Genomic DNA, 16,375 nt, shown 5'->3' on the forward strand with positions numbered 1-16,375 from the left:
TTTCGAGGTCATGTTCGATTTTGGTAACAACAGAATGGAGTGCGGTTTCTGTTGATTTGCCCGTACTGTAAGCGTGTTGGTGTGAGTGTAAAGGTAGATGTTTTAAGGTTCTGTCCCTGAGGGACCTGTCGACAAGTCTTTCGAGCGTTTTTAGTAGGAAAGATGTAAGGCTGATTGGTCTGAAAGACTTCGGCAATGTGTAGTCACTCCTTCCAGGTTTTGGTAGGAAGACCACTTTCACTTCTCTCCAGGCCATTGGTATGTATTTGTATGCTATGCAGGCCTTGTATATTATTTCCAGCCATGGTGTCAGTTGAAGTTTTCCCCATTGTAAAAGTGCTGGGAAAATGGTGTCGGTCCCTCCTGTTTTGAAAGGGTGGAAGGTGTCAATAGCCCAGCTGATTCTATCTCGCGTGACTATGTTGTTGGCAAAGTCCCAATCCTCTTCTATTGGATGGTGACCAAGGGTGCTTCCCCAGTTTGTTGAATCTACTATTCTACAGCCAGGGAAGTGTGTTTCGATGAGCGTTTCGCTTATCTCTTTGTCGTCCTTGGTGTATGTTCCGTCCGCTTTCCTCAGTGAGCCGAGTGTGCGGGTGTTGTCGTTTGCTAGAATCTTGCGTATGCGAGCAGCAGTATCGTTTGATTCTATGCTTGTGCAGAACTTATGCCAGGAAGCTTTTTCCTTTTCCCTGACGCATTTATTGTATTGGTATTGGGCTTCCTTATAGTTGTCCCAATCTTGTTCTTGCTTGGTGTTTTTGGCTCTGTTGAAAAGATGTCTGAGTTTTTTCCTCATTCTTTCCAGATCAGGACCCCACCAGTTGTTTTTCGATGGTTGCTTTATGTTGTTTTTCTTTAGGGGACAAGCTTGTTCATAGCTTGTCTTAATATATTTCGTTAGTTTATTTACGTTTTCTTCGATGTTGGCGATATCATCGATGTCTTGTGGTTTATTTACGCCTATCTGATGTGTCAGCAGGCTTTTGTATTTTAATCTGTCGGTTTTTCTTGGGTTTCTCCTTGGTACGTGTGGAGTTATCATGAGATCTAGCTCGTAGCATATCCGCCTGTGGTCAGATAGTGAAGGCTCGTCACTGACTCGCCAGTTTTTTACCTGATCTGCGGCTCTGGTTGACGCTAAGGTTATATCAATTATGGTTTGGTACCTACTCGTCACGAAGGTCGGTTCGGTGCCTATGTTAATAATTGTTAGGTTAGTGGTTAGTATATAGTTCACAAATTGCTCACCACGTTTGTTGTTGACTTTGCATCCCCATAGGTTGTGATGCGCGTTGCTATCGACAGAGATAATTAAATCGATGTCGTTATCCTCACAGTGTATTACAAGTTCCACCAGTTCTTTTGGTGGTATTTGGTCTTCGATGGGCATGTATATTGATGCTAGAACCACCGGTCTTGGTGGTCGCCCCATGCCTTGTTGTATTCCGTTATTTATTTTGACTGCTGTCAGATCTCTGGAACAGTATTGTGTTAGTAGTAACGCTGTAATACAGCGTGGAGTGTAGATGCATGTTCTTGGTGGTTCGTCGGTGCTGTGTGAAAAGATCTTACCATGACAGCTTCCGAAACCACATATAGTTTTTCCCCTGACCCACGGCTCCTGGATCAGGGCGATGGTCTCGTCTTCAACCTCCAGCTGCCTACGTAACGTGGCCGTGGCAAGGTGTTTGTGCTGGAGGTTGGTTTGGATAATTTTCATTTCTCCGTCGCCCTCTGTGCCGGGGGTTGTTCGGCAGGGGCAGTTTCCTCTGGAGCGTCTTGTGTCGCCTTTTTCTCCCGGGGTCGTATAAGGTTCGTCCGGGGGTCCGCTAGCATTTCCTCGATTCTGTCGAGGACTGTGCTCACGGAGGGCTCAGGTGTTGCAGGGAGCTGACTGGTTAGTTCATCCACATCCATGTCACCACCCACATCAGGCTCCTCTCGGTTTTCAGGCTCTAAGTTATGCCCGGGCGGTACATCACTTAGTCCTTCATCCGTGAAGAACCTGATGTAGATAGTGCCCGTGGAGTAGGCGACCTTCCTGCCGCGCTCCAGGATCGTTGGTAGCTCCTCGTTGGGGATTCCTAATATTAGGAACACCCCAGGAGGGCTGCTAGTTGTTCGTGAGTAGCTGAACAAAACCCACTGTGACACCTTGTACCACGGGTTTTGGTGAGATAGGACTTGATGTAGTTGGCCTATCTCCCCGTCGTAGCCCGGGACGTATAGCCCCGACCTTACCCTAATTGGTATTTCGGTCTGTTGTATCACAGTGAGTTTTGTTCCGCTCTTGGGTGATGTCAAATTTGGTACCACGTTCTTGAGCCAGTTAAGCGCTTGGTCGTCGTGGCACCACATTTTTAGAACACCCTCGCTGAGGAAGGCTTTACCTTCAAACGCCGGGGCGTATCGGGTTTGGCCTGGCGCCAAGGGTTCGATACAGGCCGCGAAAATCGCCTTCTGTATCAGACCCTGTATGGTGTTCGCCTCAGCTTGGGTTAGGTCAGTTCTAGGGGTAGTTGTCACAGCCACACTCAAGTGCGATTGGACGGCTTTCGCGTAGTTGTCCTTCGCGTCTCGGTGTGGTCTGTGGTCTGTTCGTGGACGTTTATATTCCCCCCTGGGTGATATTGTGTCGTCAAGTCTGTTCCTTTTGTTGTTAGGTTGACTTGACGACGGTCCGGGGTTGTTCTGTGTGTCTGGTTGTGTCGTTCCCCTGTTCCTCTTCCTAAAGCGGGGGTGAGCCCGCTTGTTAGGTGGGTGGGGGGCTTCCTGCATGTTGTCTCTGTCTGGTTTGGTTGTTGTTGTTGTTGTTGTTGTCGTTGTTGTCGTTGGGGGTCGAGCGGTGTTGGAACCGTCGGGGCCCGTTGCGCCCCGCGTCCGGGTTGGGTTCCCTTTGGGGTCAGTGTGACCGCCATCGTTCCCCCTGTCCATGACCACGGTTTGCCCAGCCCCGCCGGTGGTGGTGCTCGACTCTCCCGAGGCATGTGGGTTGCGGTCAGAGGCCGATACCTGCCCGCTCGCATGTCCGCCGGCGAAATAGCTAGGGGTTGCGCGGGTGTCCACGAGAGGACGTCCTCCACTTAGCGGGGGCCGCCCTTCGTTTCTTCCCTTGCTTCCCCCGGCCGAGTCGCCGGCACCCGCGGTTGGGCAGTCGGGTTCTTTCCGCTTCCCGCCTTCGACCTTCCTAGTGTCAGTCGGTCGGTTATTTCCTGTGTCCGTCTGTCCGTCCTTGTGTGTGTCCATTTGTTGTCTCGTCCGTCGGTCTGTCCTTTTTCCCTTTTTCTTCTTTTTTGGAGCCACAAGCGTCCATGCACTTGCGCTGGCAGGTGCCGGGATCGCTGCGGCTAGGGCGGACATGTCCAATATGGGGTTTGCTGAGGTCGTTGGTTTAAGGTGCGGGTCGTTGCCCCCTCCTGATACGGTGGGGCAGCCTGGGCCCTGGGTGCCGTCCGTGGACGACGCCTGGGTGCCAGGGTGGGATTTGGGCTCTGAGCCGCTACCCACCAGGAGACTATTATGTTTTATCGAGTCCGCCATTTTTTTAGAAAAGGTGTGTTAGTTGTATAGTGTTTATGTGTGTCTCTGTGTGTTTAGAGTGAGTGTGGAGTGTGCGGGAGTTTAGGGTTGTGTACAGGAATTTGATGGAAGGTTGTTTGGTTAGGAGGGGGATGGGTGGAACACGGAAAGAGGGTTGCTGGATTCTGCTCCGGTGTTGGGAGTGGTACCGTAGCAGTCCTTCTTGTCCAGGGTCCTGGGGGACACCGGCAATCCGCAACCCCGCCGACCCGCCCGGTTGCATGAAGGATGCCTCGTATAGCCGAGCTGGCGAATGTTCGTGGGCCGCTGAGACCCAGACCATTAGCCAGTTCTGCCACGCCGGGTGCCACGTGCTTTATATAATGTAAGCTTGATTGTCGTCTAGCGCAAGCTTATCTCACTATAAAATTTAAAAAAAATCATTTGCCAAAAAGAAGCGATTGCTCAATCGCTAGAAGCTCTAATTAAACAGCACGAAACTCATCTTCAGCACTGAAGTAGGAGGTCTCGCAATACGTTTAAAACGTCGAACTTGTACGGACGTGGAGATCTCGCATAGCCGTCGCCCGTCAGAGAGCTATCCATCAAACATCGAAACAATACCGGCTCGGATGTCACTCATTAATAACGTAATCGCGCCTAATTAAAATGTAATCCAATAAGAAATTCAATTACGGCCCCTCCGTGGGAAGCGCGTGGGCAGACTGAAAAGAGACTATTAATCTAAAATTCAATTATAATGTTGCTTTAAGCTAACGATTAGTATTTGGTCGATTGATTCAAACATGGAGTCGTGGTTTATTTTATTGCTGCGTGATTACCAAGTTGATTCCGGTTCGGGAGAAATTATTGTTAAAGGCTTGCATAGATACGACGCGCGACGGCAGCGACGGAAACGGAATTTAATATACTAAGCGCCCTGGGCGCCAATAAGACAAACACAAAATGTATACCTACCTAAGACACAATGGAACGAAATACTAAGCACTCGCCGCGCTCGCTTCGTTCCATAGAGCGCCATACATTTTACAGCATCCCATTCCCGCTTTATTTACATAATTCGTCATCATTCGACGACATATCGCATAGTAGTGGTAATAATATAATCTCGCTACTGTGCGATTGCAATTTGTAAAGTTAAACCAAACCAATATAGGTATAGTTCCCGGCAGTTAAATAGTCGCGTCTGACTTACGATGCAAGTACGAGCTCGCGCAGGTATTGTTCCACGCGCTCGTGTACTATGTACGAATGTAGCACTCACACTAATGCAGATGGCGAACCCGGGATGCAGCGTGGCGCGCTGGCTGCTAAGTTCCGCTCTCGCTCTGACGCAAAAAAAGCCATTGCGATGCGTCTTGGCGTTCCCTCCCCGATTGCCATTTCGACTTGTCGCATACTATACATACATAGAGAGATCTCCCCCACTGTACTCCATAGCTCTATTAACCTGACGCTAACTTGTACAAACCATACAATCATTGTGAGTCCGATCAAACCGCCACAAAACGCCGCCATTACGCGTTTAGTATGACCAAGCCTTACGATTATTGAGAAATAAACGCCATTTTCCAACAAATCTTAAAGAATCAAGATTTAATATAACATTAGAAGAACAGGAGCCGCAGTCGTTATCGAGCAAATTGTTTTAAATTTTTAATAATAATTAACGTTTATAAATACGACGAGTAGGTATACCTAGTCCGCCTCCGTCTTTATGTCTTTACGATGCTTGAAAGATAGGAATAATTCTTTCATAGTTTCATGATTCAATCTAACGAGGGAAATATTTTCTTTCAAATTTCCTTCAGTGTGTTTTTGTAGATTCTGTCGCTCAATAGAGCAAACATAGACATGAAAAAAATACCGTTTTCTGGCCAAATTCAACTGGAATTTTGACGACCTTTCTAGCGCAGTGGCAAGCGCTTTGGTGCTGACTGTGGAGGTCCCGGGTTCGATTCCCGGCCGGGGGTTGGAATTTCTTAATTTCTGGTCTGGTCTGGTGGGAGGCTTCGGCCGTGTCTAGTTACCACCCTACCAGCAAAGCCGTGCCGCCAAGCGATTTAGCGTTCCGATACGATGCCGTGTAGAAATCAAAGGTGTACGTACTTATGGGTTTAATAAAAACTGCCATACTCCTTCCAGGTTAGCCCTGTTCCATCTTAGACTTCAGTCTGCATCATCACTTACCACCAGGTGAGATTGCAGTCAAGGGCTAACTTGTATCGAAACATAAAAAAAACCAAGCAAGCATCTGCTTTATTCGATTAAGGACACTACGTTCATGGCTAGTTACTACCCCATCGCCAAAGCCGTGCCGCCAAGCGATCTACTGTTCTAGCAGTAACTAGTAGGTACCTACGATGCCGTATAGAAACTGATAAGAAGAATAAGCTGCCATACCCCTTCCCCTGCTACTATCTTAGATTGCATCATCGCTTACCACCAGATGTCGTGAGTAGGTAGGATCTTCGCTTAGAAAGATTAAGATGTCATTTAAATAAAAGACGGTCGTTAAAAAACCTTTTATTTTATGGAACCCTCATAATGATTTTACTTTAAAATCACCCTTTTTGTACAGGAATATTTATAGGTTAAAAACTTTCTGGTATCAAGCTTCTCGAAATGTGTTTCTTTGGTGTTATCAACAAAGTAAATATCTTAAATTTTGCATTAAATTTTTAATAATAAATGTCCGAAACTTATTATAAAAACCTGTAAGCACAGAATATATAATAGAACTATAAGTGCCTATAATAATGATATTTTAATTTATTTGGAAATGCCGCGTTTACACCATGCAAGTACACTCGTCTACAAATAAATAAAGTTCTAAACTGAAATGTCTTACTTTACTGAAATGATTATGATAACTTGACCACTGTATTTAAGATGACGAAAAAACTTAGGTAGGTAGGGCGCAGTTTCAAATTTCGTTGCCTGTATTAGAATAAATATTATTATGTAAGTACGAGTATTTGTAGAACAAAATGTACCTGCTTTTATAGTAGCAACGCTATATTACAAAATTTAAATGATTTTCTTTTATTCCACACAATTATTGTCTTTGATGTAAATTTCATGCTTTCTTTATACAAATGAAAACTATTTTTATTTACATTATAGTCGAACTCTTTCTGTAGTAGAGTAGGACATAAAAACATACTCTATAGGTAGGTATCTTAAATACAATAAATAACAATAAGTCATAACTGGACGGATCATATAACTATATTCTATTACTTTAATTATCTGGTACAATATAAGTAGATAAAGTATACAATTGTTTTGTGAAGCCATAGCCTTACATATTCTCGTGAATGAACAGCATTTTCTAAAACTGCTACTGACTAAGAAAACACGAAACTATATTTCAATTAACTTCAAAATAACATTAACAACGTCATAGATCATAATAAAGTTAACTCAATAAACTAATCCTTCTACAAATTTCTTAATTAGTTAAGTTATTGATTCGAGTTTTTATTCAATTTTAATTAAGATGACTACTATGACAAGAAGTTCAATTTAATTCCATGTTAAAGCGCAATTTATTTCGTACCTATTCCCACCTTAATCTAAGGTCTTCGATCGACATTCTCGCTACAGCCAGTAACAATTTAATTAAAATATTTTTTAAATTATGCTACATTCAAAATAGTAGTACCTAATATCAACTTGGTCGAGTGTATACCAACCATGTAAACGGTGCCTTGAAATAAATAAATCCTCTTTTGAATCAAGATAACCTTTATTAGATAAACGCTTTTTGCATAAATCGTTTAGAAATCGTTTCTATTTGCTTGTAAAGATAATAATATTATGAATTTAGCATAATCTAAAATGCTGTTCGTCATCCCGAACTCGTAAAATCTTCACTCACTGTATTAAAACCTTAGCCCAAGCTATCACCCCGGGCAAAGCTCAACTAATTAAGTCCGTATGGTGTCTTTGCCTCAACATTTCTAGCCGTATTTCATGTTCTCTTGCCGCTAGTCTCAACGCTGCGATGCTAGAACTTCGTCGTTCTACCTCTGGCCCTGGCTGACTCGGGGGTGATTCACTTCCTGGGGATATTGGAGGAGAGACTGAAGGGGGGTCAGGGGACTGTCGAGGGGGTGCCGCGAGACCAGCTAGGAGGGAGTGGAAGGGGGGTGTCGTGGAATATATTGGGGTTGTGAATAGAGGTGGTCTCGAGAGTGGAGCTCCGAGATATTGGGTGCTCAGAACCGGTGAATTGCCGTATCTGTTGAATAAGAATTTTGTGTTACTCTTAGTTTAATTTAATTTAATTCGTAAGGCATTTTAAAATGAATAATTAGATACTTGATTCAAAAGTAGTGTTATACTTATAGAAATTCATCAAAACATTTAATTAATTATTATTGTATAGAACTCTCTGGAAGAATAATTATTCTGATTAGAGTTAGAGTTCGGGCGATGCCATCGTATCCTAATTTTAATAATATTAATTTAAATTTGATTTGAAAGATAAAAGCACTACGTGGACCACTAGGACCTAGGTAGGTATATTATTAACCTTATATGAAAGCTCACTCCGCAAAGAGTTTAAATAAATAGTGACCCTTGCTACGACGCAATAAAGTGCAATTTAGCTCGCACAACGCTTCGGTCTAAAATTAAATAAACGCAAGTTTTTCTCTGTCATACAAGATAATAAGTAGATACAAGTCGCTGTCATACTCATAAGGTCGTAGGTATATACTTAATTCTCGGGTCACGTCACCAAGTGAGCCCGATGGATAAGGTACGATTTTTTGAATCTATAGGGTAGTTACACATTACCTGAACGAAGCCAAAGCGTTTGCGTCAAACGGCTTTCTGAAGCCAAAGCCGAGTTGTGTGAAGGGGTTCGGCATAGACGCGACGACGGACGCTGGGGGAGTTCCAGCCCCTCCCAGGTAAGGGTTGTAGGGGTGAGCCTGCGGGCCCACCTTCTCCTGCTTACGCCATTTTGCGCGACGGTTTTGGAACCATACCTGAAAAGATTAGGTATTTTGAGGTTGGATGTTGCTTAGCTATATTGATATCGGCATATTATCTACTACTTACTAAAACATTTATTATGTAAACTAGATGATGCCCGCGACTTCGTCCGCGCGGATTTGGGTTTTTTAAAATCCCCTGGGAACTCTTTAATTTTGCGGGATAAAAAGTATGTCCTATGTCCTTCCCTGGGATGTAAGCTAACTCTGTATGAAATTTCATCAAAATCGGTTAAAATGTTGGGCCGTGAAAAGCTAGCAGACAGACAGACAGGCAGACACACTTTCGCATTTATAATATTAGTATGGATAACCCTTCAAAATTTATCAGCTTTCGAAAATACTGTTGCATATTTTTTTTATTTTTTTATTCAGATACAGGTTAGCCCTTGACTGCAATCTCACCTGGTGGTAAGTGACGATGCAGTCTAAGATGGTAGCGGGCTAACCTGGAACGGGTATGGCAGTTTTTAATAAGCTCATGCCCCTTACATGTTACAGTTAAAGTTAAATCGACAATGAAAGCAAATGGGTTGCACAAGTCGGGGTTTGTTACCTTTCAAGTAGGTACGAAATAACTTGAGAAAACCACTGTGCTTTTTATTGGTGGTTATTTAATCCTAACCGGGTTAACCTTGGTTGTCATAAAAAAATTGCCCAATGAAAACGACGACGCGTTCGATTTGATTGAGTAACGCACACAAATCTTCGCATTTATCATATTGATTGCGTAATTAAACTAAATTTGGCAATATTTTAACATGAGTTGCCCCCCGGAGATCACCTTCCATCCATTTAAAGTCTAATTCACGGAATTCCAAATAAGGTAGGCAATAACAATCATTTTGTCTGCTTCTTTAAAACCGAGCCGGCCTGTCACCGATTTTTAGCTTATCACATGTGCTTATCACACATTACAAAAATAGTACAATTATGAAAGCATATCTTTTGCATCCGACCAACGTAACTTAAAGTGTAACACTGTGCAAATACAAGTGCTTTTACAATAACACGCATTGGCCACCTACGTCGCGGGTTCTTCTTTACCACTTCTATACAAATTTCTTTATTCTGTGGTCCAAAATTGTTTTTGCTGTTTATCACATTAGCTGGCCCGCCTGTGTCGGCCAAAAACGACAATTTGATAAAATTACAATATTTTTCATGATTAGTGTACAGTTTCGGAATGTACCTATATTGAATTAAGTATAATGAAGGAACCCTGTGGCGACATTATGTTTTAGTTTTTAGCTGTTGGTACCAAAATAGGCACAGCGGTGTATCTGTTTATAGAGCCAAATTTAAGAGTGGCGCCGATTCTCTTGTCTTTCTCTAAACTAAGAGTATCTGCATCTTTTTCTTTTTAATATTGCTAAAAAAGGACGGAACATGAATTTTACATCTAAGACTCTAAATTTTAGTGCATGCTACAAATTTAAACAATGGGCCCGCGATTGGCAGCTAAAGTCACGAGGTTTGACAGCTCTTAATTAAATTTAAAACTGGCTGTCCTTTAAATGTTACGTTAGTAAGAAGAGGATGCGAATACTCTAAAATTTAGGTGACCGAATCAGTACCATATCTACCTATCTAACGTGCTGTTTTTAACTTGCTTGCTTGTGAAAGCTTGGGAATGAGTTAACAGCTTTGATAGTTCTAATGAGTTTAAAGTGATTTTGTAAAGTGGTGATAGTAAAAATGTATACCTATATGTATACCGGGTATATGTATACCCGGCTGAGTTTATTGTGGGCTCTTCTCAGATCTTGTCATTTATATCGATGTCTATAAGTAGTAGTATAAATTGATAACATGTTAGTGGTGAATTTCAATACCTAAGAGCTACAACATTTTTTGTTTCTAATCCTCAAAATTACAAAAAAGCCGATAAATATATTACAAAAGCCATCAGCGGCCCATCAGCCTTGAAGGCGAAGGAAAAAATTAAATTGATTGATTTATTCACTATATTGATCCAATTTTATCATTAAATATGTATGAACCGAAGACGAGCCACAGTCATTATGAAAGCCGATATTTTTATGGTAATATAAATTAATTCACTTATGATAAATGCGATTCAGTGAAAAAATCGTAAAGGCCAGTTTCTTTAAATGTCGTGGTTAACGGACAAACCGGGTAAAGCCTCTACAGATATGCCAACATGTCGGCTGCCGATGTACGTATGTATAATGAATTCCAATAAAACAATTAAATCGAAGTCTGAGCACGGTGGCACAACGTTGGTAGGTCCGTTAGATTTCCGCACGTAAAATGGGTAGACCTAAAACTGTAAGATCTAACTTCACTGGTGTGCTTTCAAATTGCGTTGAGGTATACCTACGTCATGTAATCTGCCGAAGCAATGCATGTACAGTACGCGGCAGAAAATATTATACATCGACCTATTAAAAGTTGTACTTGTTGCCATGCGTGTGCATCACAAACGAGGGTCATGATGCAAGAGAGTGCATGCGTTATTGCGTGCACCTAATGGTTGATGCCATGTCCTGTTGCCAGCGAACTTGAGGCATGCGCATAGGCATACGTATATAGTTAGTGCTTGCGTATAAGTACGTTAAAACGCAAGTTGAAAGCGCACCTGTGTAGTTATACTAATTAAACACAAAACGCTATGTTCGGCATCCAACATAATTTCAATCTAGTAGCACAGTTTTCCGATCCTAGTACTTAAATAATCTAACACGGATTTACAAAATAAAAATATCCAACAACAATGTGTAAGTTGGCGGCCGGCTAAAGATTTAATTTGAAGTTGGCATATCTATAGCTGCTATAAAGTAATAAATGCATAGTGCATCTTAAACTGCGAATGGGTGAGTTAATCTGATCCTAATGTAATGACCAATAAAGTTGATTTTGTTTTGTGGTTTATGTTTTCATTAAGCTTACAATCGTATTGCAAGAAGATTCGGTGTGGTTGTACGAATTTATACGTTGTAATTGGAGGTAGACACGTTGCAAGAATGCTGAGTAGTTGAGTACTGTTTGGAAAAAAGACACCGACGAAGTCAGGTGCGGGTTAATTAGGGTTGTCAGATAGCCGGAAAATCCGGGAAAGGAAAAGCGCGGCTTGTCCTACTTATAATAATAATGGGCGTGTTTCACGAAACGCATGACGTGCGGCAAATTCACAGTTAAAATTCTCGGTCAATTTGAACTTGCCTCGGGGTTGGACGACCGCTCGTTGCTTCTGCTGAACAACCCCGGGAGAAGTGACGGCCGCGCATGCCTGATCATAGCTTGACCTTATGCTGCGTGCTACCATTTAAATGTGATTTTTATTTTTCCTGATTATTATATTTGAGTTAATTTGTAAAACTATGCCTGGAAAAATCTTGGATGTTTGAGTTGATCGCATACTGCTGCAAGAACGGTAAGAGGCGCAGTATCATCAGATGCGCCTAAAATATGTGGCTGGGTGATGATAACATTCGAATTTGAAGTACTGCAATGTAATAATAATTGAGTAATTTTATTTGCAACAATTATTATCTATATTAGAGCGGTTTTGGATTAGCGTTTTTTACGCTCGTTTTTGTACGCTCGTAGTTTATCATACTGGCATCTCGTAGGAGAGTATACGCGCTATGAGTTTCGCACAAGCCGTGAAAGACGCTGCCAATGTAATCCATCCATCCAACGAATTAAGCGAACACGTTAAAATAAGGACGTACACGTGCACTTTGAAGTGCAAAACTTAGCGCACATGTAGCGCGTAGGCATACCAAAATGAACGAAAACGCGCAGACAAATCGATAGTCTGAAACCACCCTATATAGGTACCATTATAACAGAACCGACCAGCTTTTTTTTTTAACAATGTAAGGAGGTACTCTGTTGTGACCAGTTGTGACAACCCTATGGTTTGATAGTCTGAGAGTTGAGTTGTCCGTCGTATTCGCGTAATCGCTGGAACCAGTCCTCGGATTGGAGTGCTAAAACGTTGTTCGTCGATCAGCTGTCCGGCCCTGATGATACCGTAATCAAGCTTTTACTTTTACACTTTTTATTGGCAATATAAATTTCGTCCGTTTATGTTATGTTTAATTACTTTTAATACAAAGATTACTTGAGGATGATAATATCACCGACGATATAAAGAGGCTGGCGGGAAGTGGCTCGATGAGGAAGGCTGATGAGGACCGGGTGTGGTAGCGCTCTTTAGAGAAGGCCTATGTCCAACAGTGGACATCCACAGCCTGATGATGATAATGATAATAACATCACCAAGTACGTACGTGATTTAAAGATTTTTTTATTTTTGAACTTCGTCTTCATCTTGATTATTGGAGAATTTTTTTTGTACCTAGCTAGAACTATAGGTTTGGCAACAATCCTATAGTTCTAGCTGGTAATAGATCTATTACCTACCATAACAAATATCAAGAACCCAGGACAGATAGACGGACAAACGGACAGAAAGACAGAAAACGAAGTGATCGTATAAGGGTTCCTTTTTTTCCTTTTGAGGTACGCAACCCTTATAGGATCACTTCTTGTCTGTCTGTCTGTCGTGTCTGTCAAGACCGGCAAGGGTATCAAAACCAAAAAATAAAAACAAAAGGGGACTCAATCTTGAAGCCAATTCATGAAAATCTGCTGTTAAGAAATGAAAACAGGAGATTCTTAGTAACAACTCTGCATTCAAGGCAAGATATTTAGGCATTACGCATTATGGAGAATCTGTGTAAAGGATACCTATTTCAATTTAGATAAGTATAGGTAGGTACTATTAAGTATTATTTATTTTCTTTGGAACATCTCTAGCTACTTTTAAATTGGAGTTGTTCATATGGAAAATATTAAGTATGCGTAATTGCATCCAATAATACTTTTATGACTGACGTACTTTAAGGCACTTGATCATAATGAAATTATACGGTCATAAAGTTAAATTGTGTAGGTATGACTCATTTGCTAAAGGAGTTTCTGAAAAATGCTGCCATTATCAACAGATGGGAGCTGCGAGATTGCCTCTGTGCGACCAACTGGCGGTAATTGGTCTCTAAACGCTCTTTAATGTGGGAATTTGTATTGCTTAAACGACGAGATAACTTTTGACTGCCAAGATAATGACGAGAATTTGCTGCAACGAAGACGGGACATAATATCTTCGTTGCTGCAAAATCTAAATAAAAGACTTATCTATCCTTTGATGCCATCGTGGCATAAACGAATAGATAAACCTAATTCATAATTCCATCACAGAATATACATCTTTGTAGGGACCTACTAAGCAGTGGCGTGCACAGGGTTTTAAGCCAGGGTATGCATTAGTTAGGTAGAAACCGTGTTTACTGGCAGGTCATAATGAAAAATATGCATTGAGCTATTACAACTGGGGTAAGCAGTGCATTTATGCCTCTATGACCTGCACGCCACTGCTACTAAGGTAGATTAGATACCTCCACCTAATTTTTATAGTGTTGATTACTAAAAAATCCGGCCAAGTGTGAGTAAGACTAGCGCACCGAGGGGATTTTTGGTTACATCAAACAAAAAAAAATTAAAATGTGTTAATGAATAAGTAATTAGTATTTTCAACTTTTAAAGTGAGATAACTATACCAAGTGGGGTACCTATCATATGAAAGGGCTTTACCTGTATATTCTAAAACAGATTTTTATTTATTTTTATGCATAATCTAATCATGAAATGTCGAAAAAAATACCCGAGTACGGAACCCTCGGTGCGCGAGTCTGACTCGCACTTGGCCGGTTTTTCCTTTTAAGGTACGGAACCCTAAAAATACTTGTATATACTGTAATTTAACTTTTAATAACATTGTAGTGTGGGCAACACAGAAAACCTGGCATCTGTCACCCGTCAGTGGAGGTGTGACAGCGCGCGGGAGTAAAAAGAGGGACGATATAAAAGTAATTAAGGGAGATATAAGTACTAGGTGATTAATTAAGCTAGATATAAACTAAGTGGATGTGACAAGTGTACCTGAATATAAGACTGTGGACATTGGAACTGCGTTTGATTCATATTAGGGTCATCCCAAGACTAATAAACCCGGATTGGAGGTTAAGTTGTTTATATCAGAAGATTGGATGTGATTCATGCCCAAAAATGCGGGTCTATCCTGGAAGATGTTAAAAGTGCCTGTACAAGACGCATAGCAACATATTTATTAGGTACTTATATCGGAAATTATATGAAGAAACCTACCTGAACGAATAACAAAGTGAATATGAAAAACATACAAACTGCAATGGTGCTACACTATTACTTTGGGAGTACTTGAGTAGACCTGTGTCGAGTTGGAGGACTTGTCTCCAACGCAACTACTCAAGAGATTGGTTTGAGGAAAGCACCTTATACTGTCTGGAACAAGCAGAAGTACGTAGGTCGATGGGTCCAATGCATCCATAGGTTGTATTGAAAGCGGTGAATCTGTGTACTTACCTTCTTACAGTGGATGTTCATTAAAGCATGGGTGAATATTAAGAGTGCCTAATGTAAGATTACTGCATCAAAATACCTAAGTAGGTATTTGATAAGTCACAATATTACCAATTGATACTTTTAGAACAGAGTAAGTGAAGGCTATAATTATTAATAGTAAGTAGATATCAGCATTATGACTTATTTGAGAGTTCAAAGTAAGGGATTATAGTTTTATTCTGACCGCTTTAATGGATTATTATGTAGGAACATACCTAGCCCAAGATTTGATCTATGAAGTTATAAGTAGTATTAGTATTAATTTCAAGACTGGATGCAACGCACCGTAGTACTAACACCTTGTATTTTAAAATCGAAATAAGGTAATAAGTGATATCAAATACTTTAAACCAAATAGGCACCTACCTATATTAAAGTAGAATCAAGAAAACAATTAGATTATTATGTAGGTAAGTACTTGATACATGAGCTAATGTAGAAATAAAAAAGTAGAGTTTATTTGCTAGAATGTGGTACAATTTGGTCGTAAATCTGTTTTGATCTAACACATTCAACCAATAACTGAGTGTGCAAATTATTACCTATAGTACATTATCATAGCATAATAAAATGTGAAAATTTAGAATGAATAATATCTACTTAACTCATTTATATATAACTTTATCTATCTAGGAAGTAATGTTGACAATATAATTTTATTCAAGTCTTAATTTAAATCATTCAACAATCATTTTAAAAAAGAAATATGTACATGTGCTTTAGTTAAAAATAGAAATAATAATCTTACAATAACAACGGTCATATCTACATCAATGGGTCAATCAATGGTTTTAGTGCAAAATTTGGGTTATATACAGGGGTCTGATATAATCAAGTAGGTATGTACTTGATACTGGTGTCACTTAAATGCAATATTTTCGAGATTATTCAACTGTTACCATTTTTTTCATGTTCGACAACTTTTCTGATGATGTCCACGACCATGTGACCCCGACTTGACGATGAGGTCGACGAATGTGAGATGAACAAGTGGTTTTGGCCGGCATCTGTGGTGGAGAAGTGCACATAACCTTCAAGTTGTGATTAGAAGCAGTCATGTACCTGCATGGATTGGATAAGAACACAGTAACTCTTGGTGTGAGGCCTGTTATAATGATACAAAAGAAAAAAAAAAGCCATCCCTGCCTGCCTCATTATGATGGAGGGTGTAACCTCAAGGTATTGTTATGTAATACAGTAATAAGAAGGTAAGAAACATCTGAATACTACTATGGTTAATTGAAGCAAATCTAGTTTACCTAGTAACTAAAATAAAGTCTTAAAACTTTGAATTGAATAGTCTCAATATGAGTAGTTATTCTTGTTTAATTAAATAATTACATACTTAACTA

General features: G+C 40.7%; 3 protein-coding genes across 3 annotated transcripts in view; all 3 read right to left on the minus strand.

Annotated features, from left to right (window-relative positions):
- Nucleotides 1–309: 309 nt before the first annotated feature.
- Nucleotides 310–1,435, minus strand: LOC138402526 (uncharacterized). The gene is made up of 2 exons (XM_069499484.1): nucleotides 419–1,435; nucleotides 310–363 (listed from the first exon to the last, which is right to left on the minus strand). Exons 1-2 carry the CDS (start codon nucleotides 1,433–1,435, stop codon nucleotides 310–312), a joined length of 1,071 nt encoding a protein of 356 aa, XP_069355585.1.
- On the minus strand, nucleotides 715–3,617 carry LOC138402321 (uncharacterized). The gene is made up of 2 exons (XM_069498563.1): nucleotides 1,576–3,617; nucleotides 715–1,478 (listed from the first exon to the last, which is right to left on the minus strand). Exon 1 carries the CDS (start codon nucleotides 3,541–3,543, stop codon nucleotides 1,720–1,722), a length of 1,824 nt encoding a protein of 607 aa, XP_069354664.1. The 5' UTR covers nucleotides 3,544–3,617; the 3' UTR covers nucleotides 715–1,478; nucleotides 1,576–1,719.
- Nucleotides 3,618–6,059: 2,442 nt separating this feature from the next.
- LOC117982248 (homeobox protein aristaless-like) overlaps nucleotides 6,060–16,375 on the minus strand; it is a 107,151-nt gene continuing 96,835 nt past the window's right edge. Inside the window, exons 4-5 of the mRNA XM_034968573.2 lie at nucleotides 8,350–8,543; nucleotides 6,060–7,789 (exon numbers count right to left, since the gene is read on the minus strand). Of these exons, the coding sequence (XP_034824464.1) occupies nucleotides 7,468–7,789; nucleotides 8,350–8,543 (516 nt within the window). The 3' untranslated portion in view covers nucleotides 6,060–7,467. The remainder of the gene's footprint in view (nucleotides 7,790–8,349; nucleotides 8,544–16,375) is intronic.

The sequence above is a fragment of the Maniola hyperantus genome, chromosome 1 (assembly GCF_902806685.2).
Source record: "Maniola hyperantus chromosome 1, iAphHyp1.2, whole genome shotgun sequence".
NCBI lineage: Eukaryota > Metazoa > Arthropoda > Insecta > Lepidoptera > Nymphalidae > Maniola > Maniola hyperantus.

Bases quoted from the DNA above. Each gene is read 5' to 3' on its own strand.
- LOC138402526 (XM_069499484.1), bottom strand. From the start codon at position 1,435: ATGGGGCGACCACCAAGACCGGTGGTTCTAGCATCAATATACATGCCC. The intron at 364-418 runs GTCACGCGAGAT...CTTTCAAAACAG, and splicing joins GGGACTTTGCCAACAACATA to GAGGGACCGACACCATTTTC.
- LOC138402321 (XM_069498563.1), bottom strand. From the start codon at position 3,543: ATGGCGGACTCGATAAAACATAATAGTCTCCTGGTGGGTAGCGGCTCA.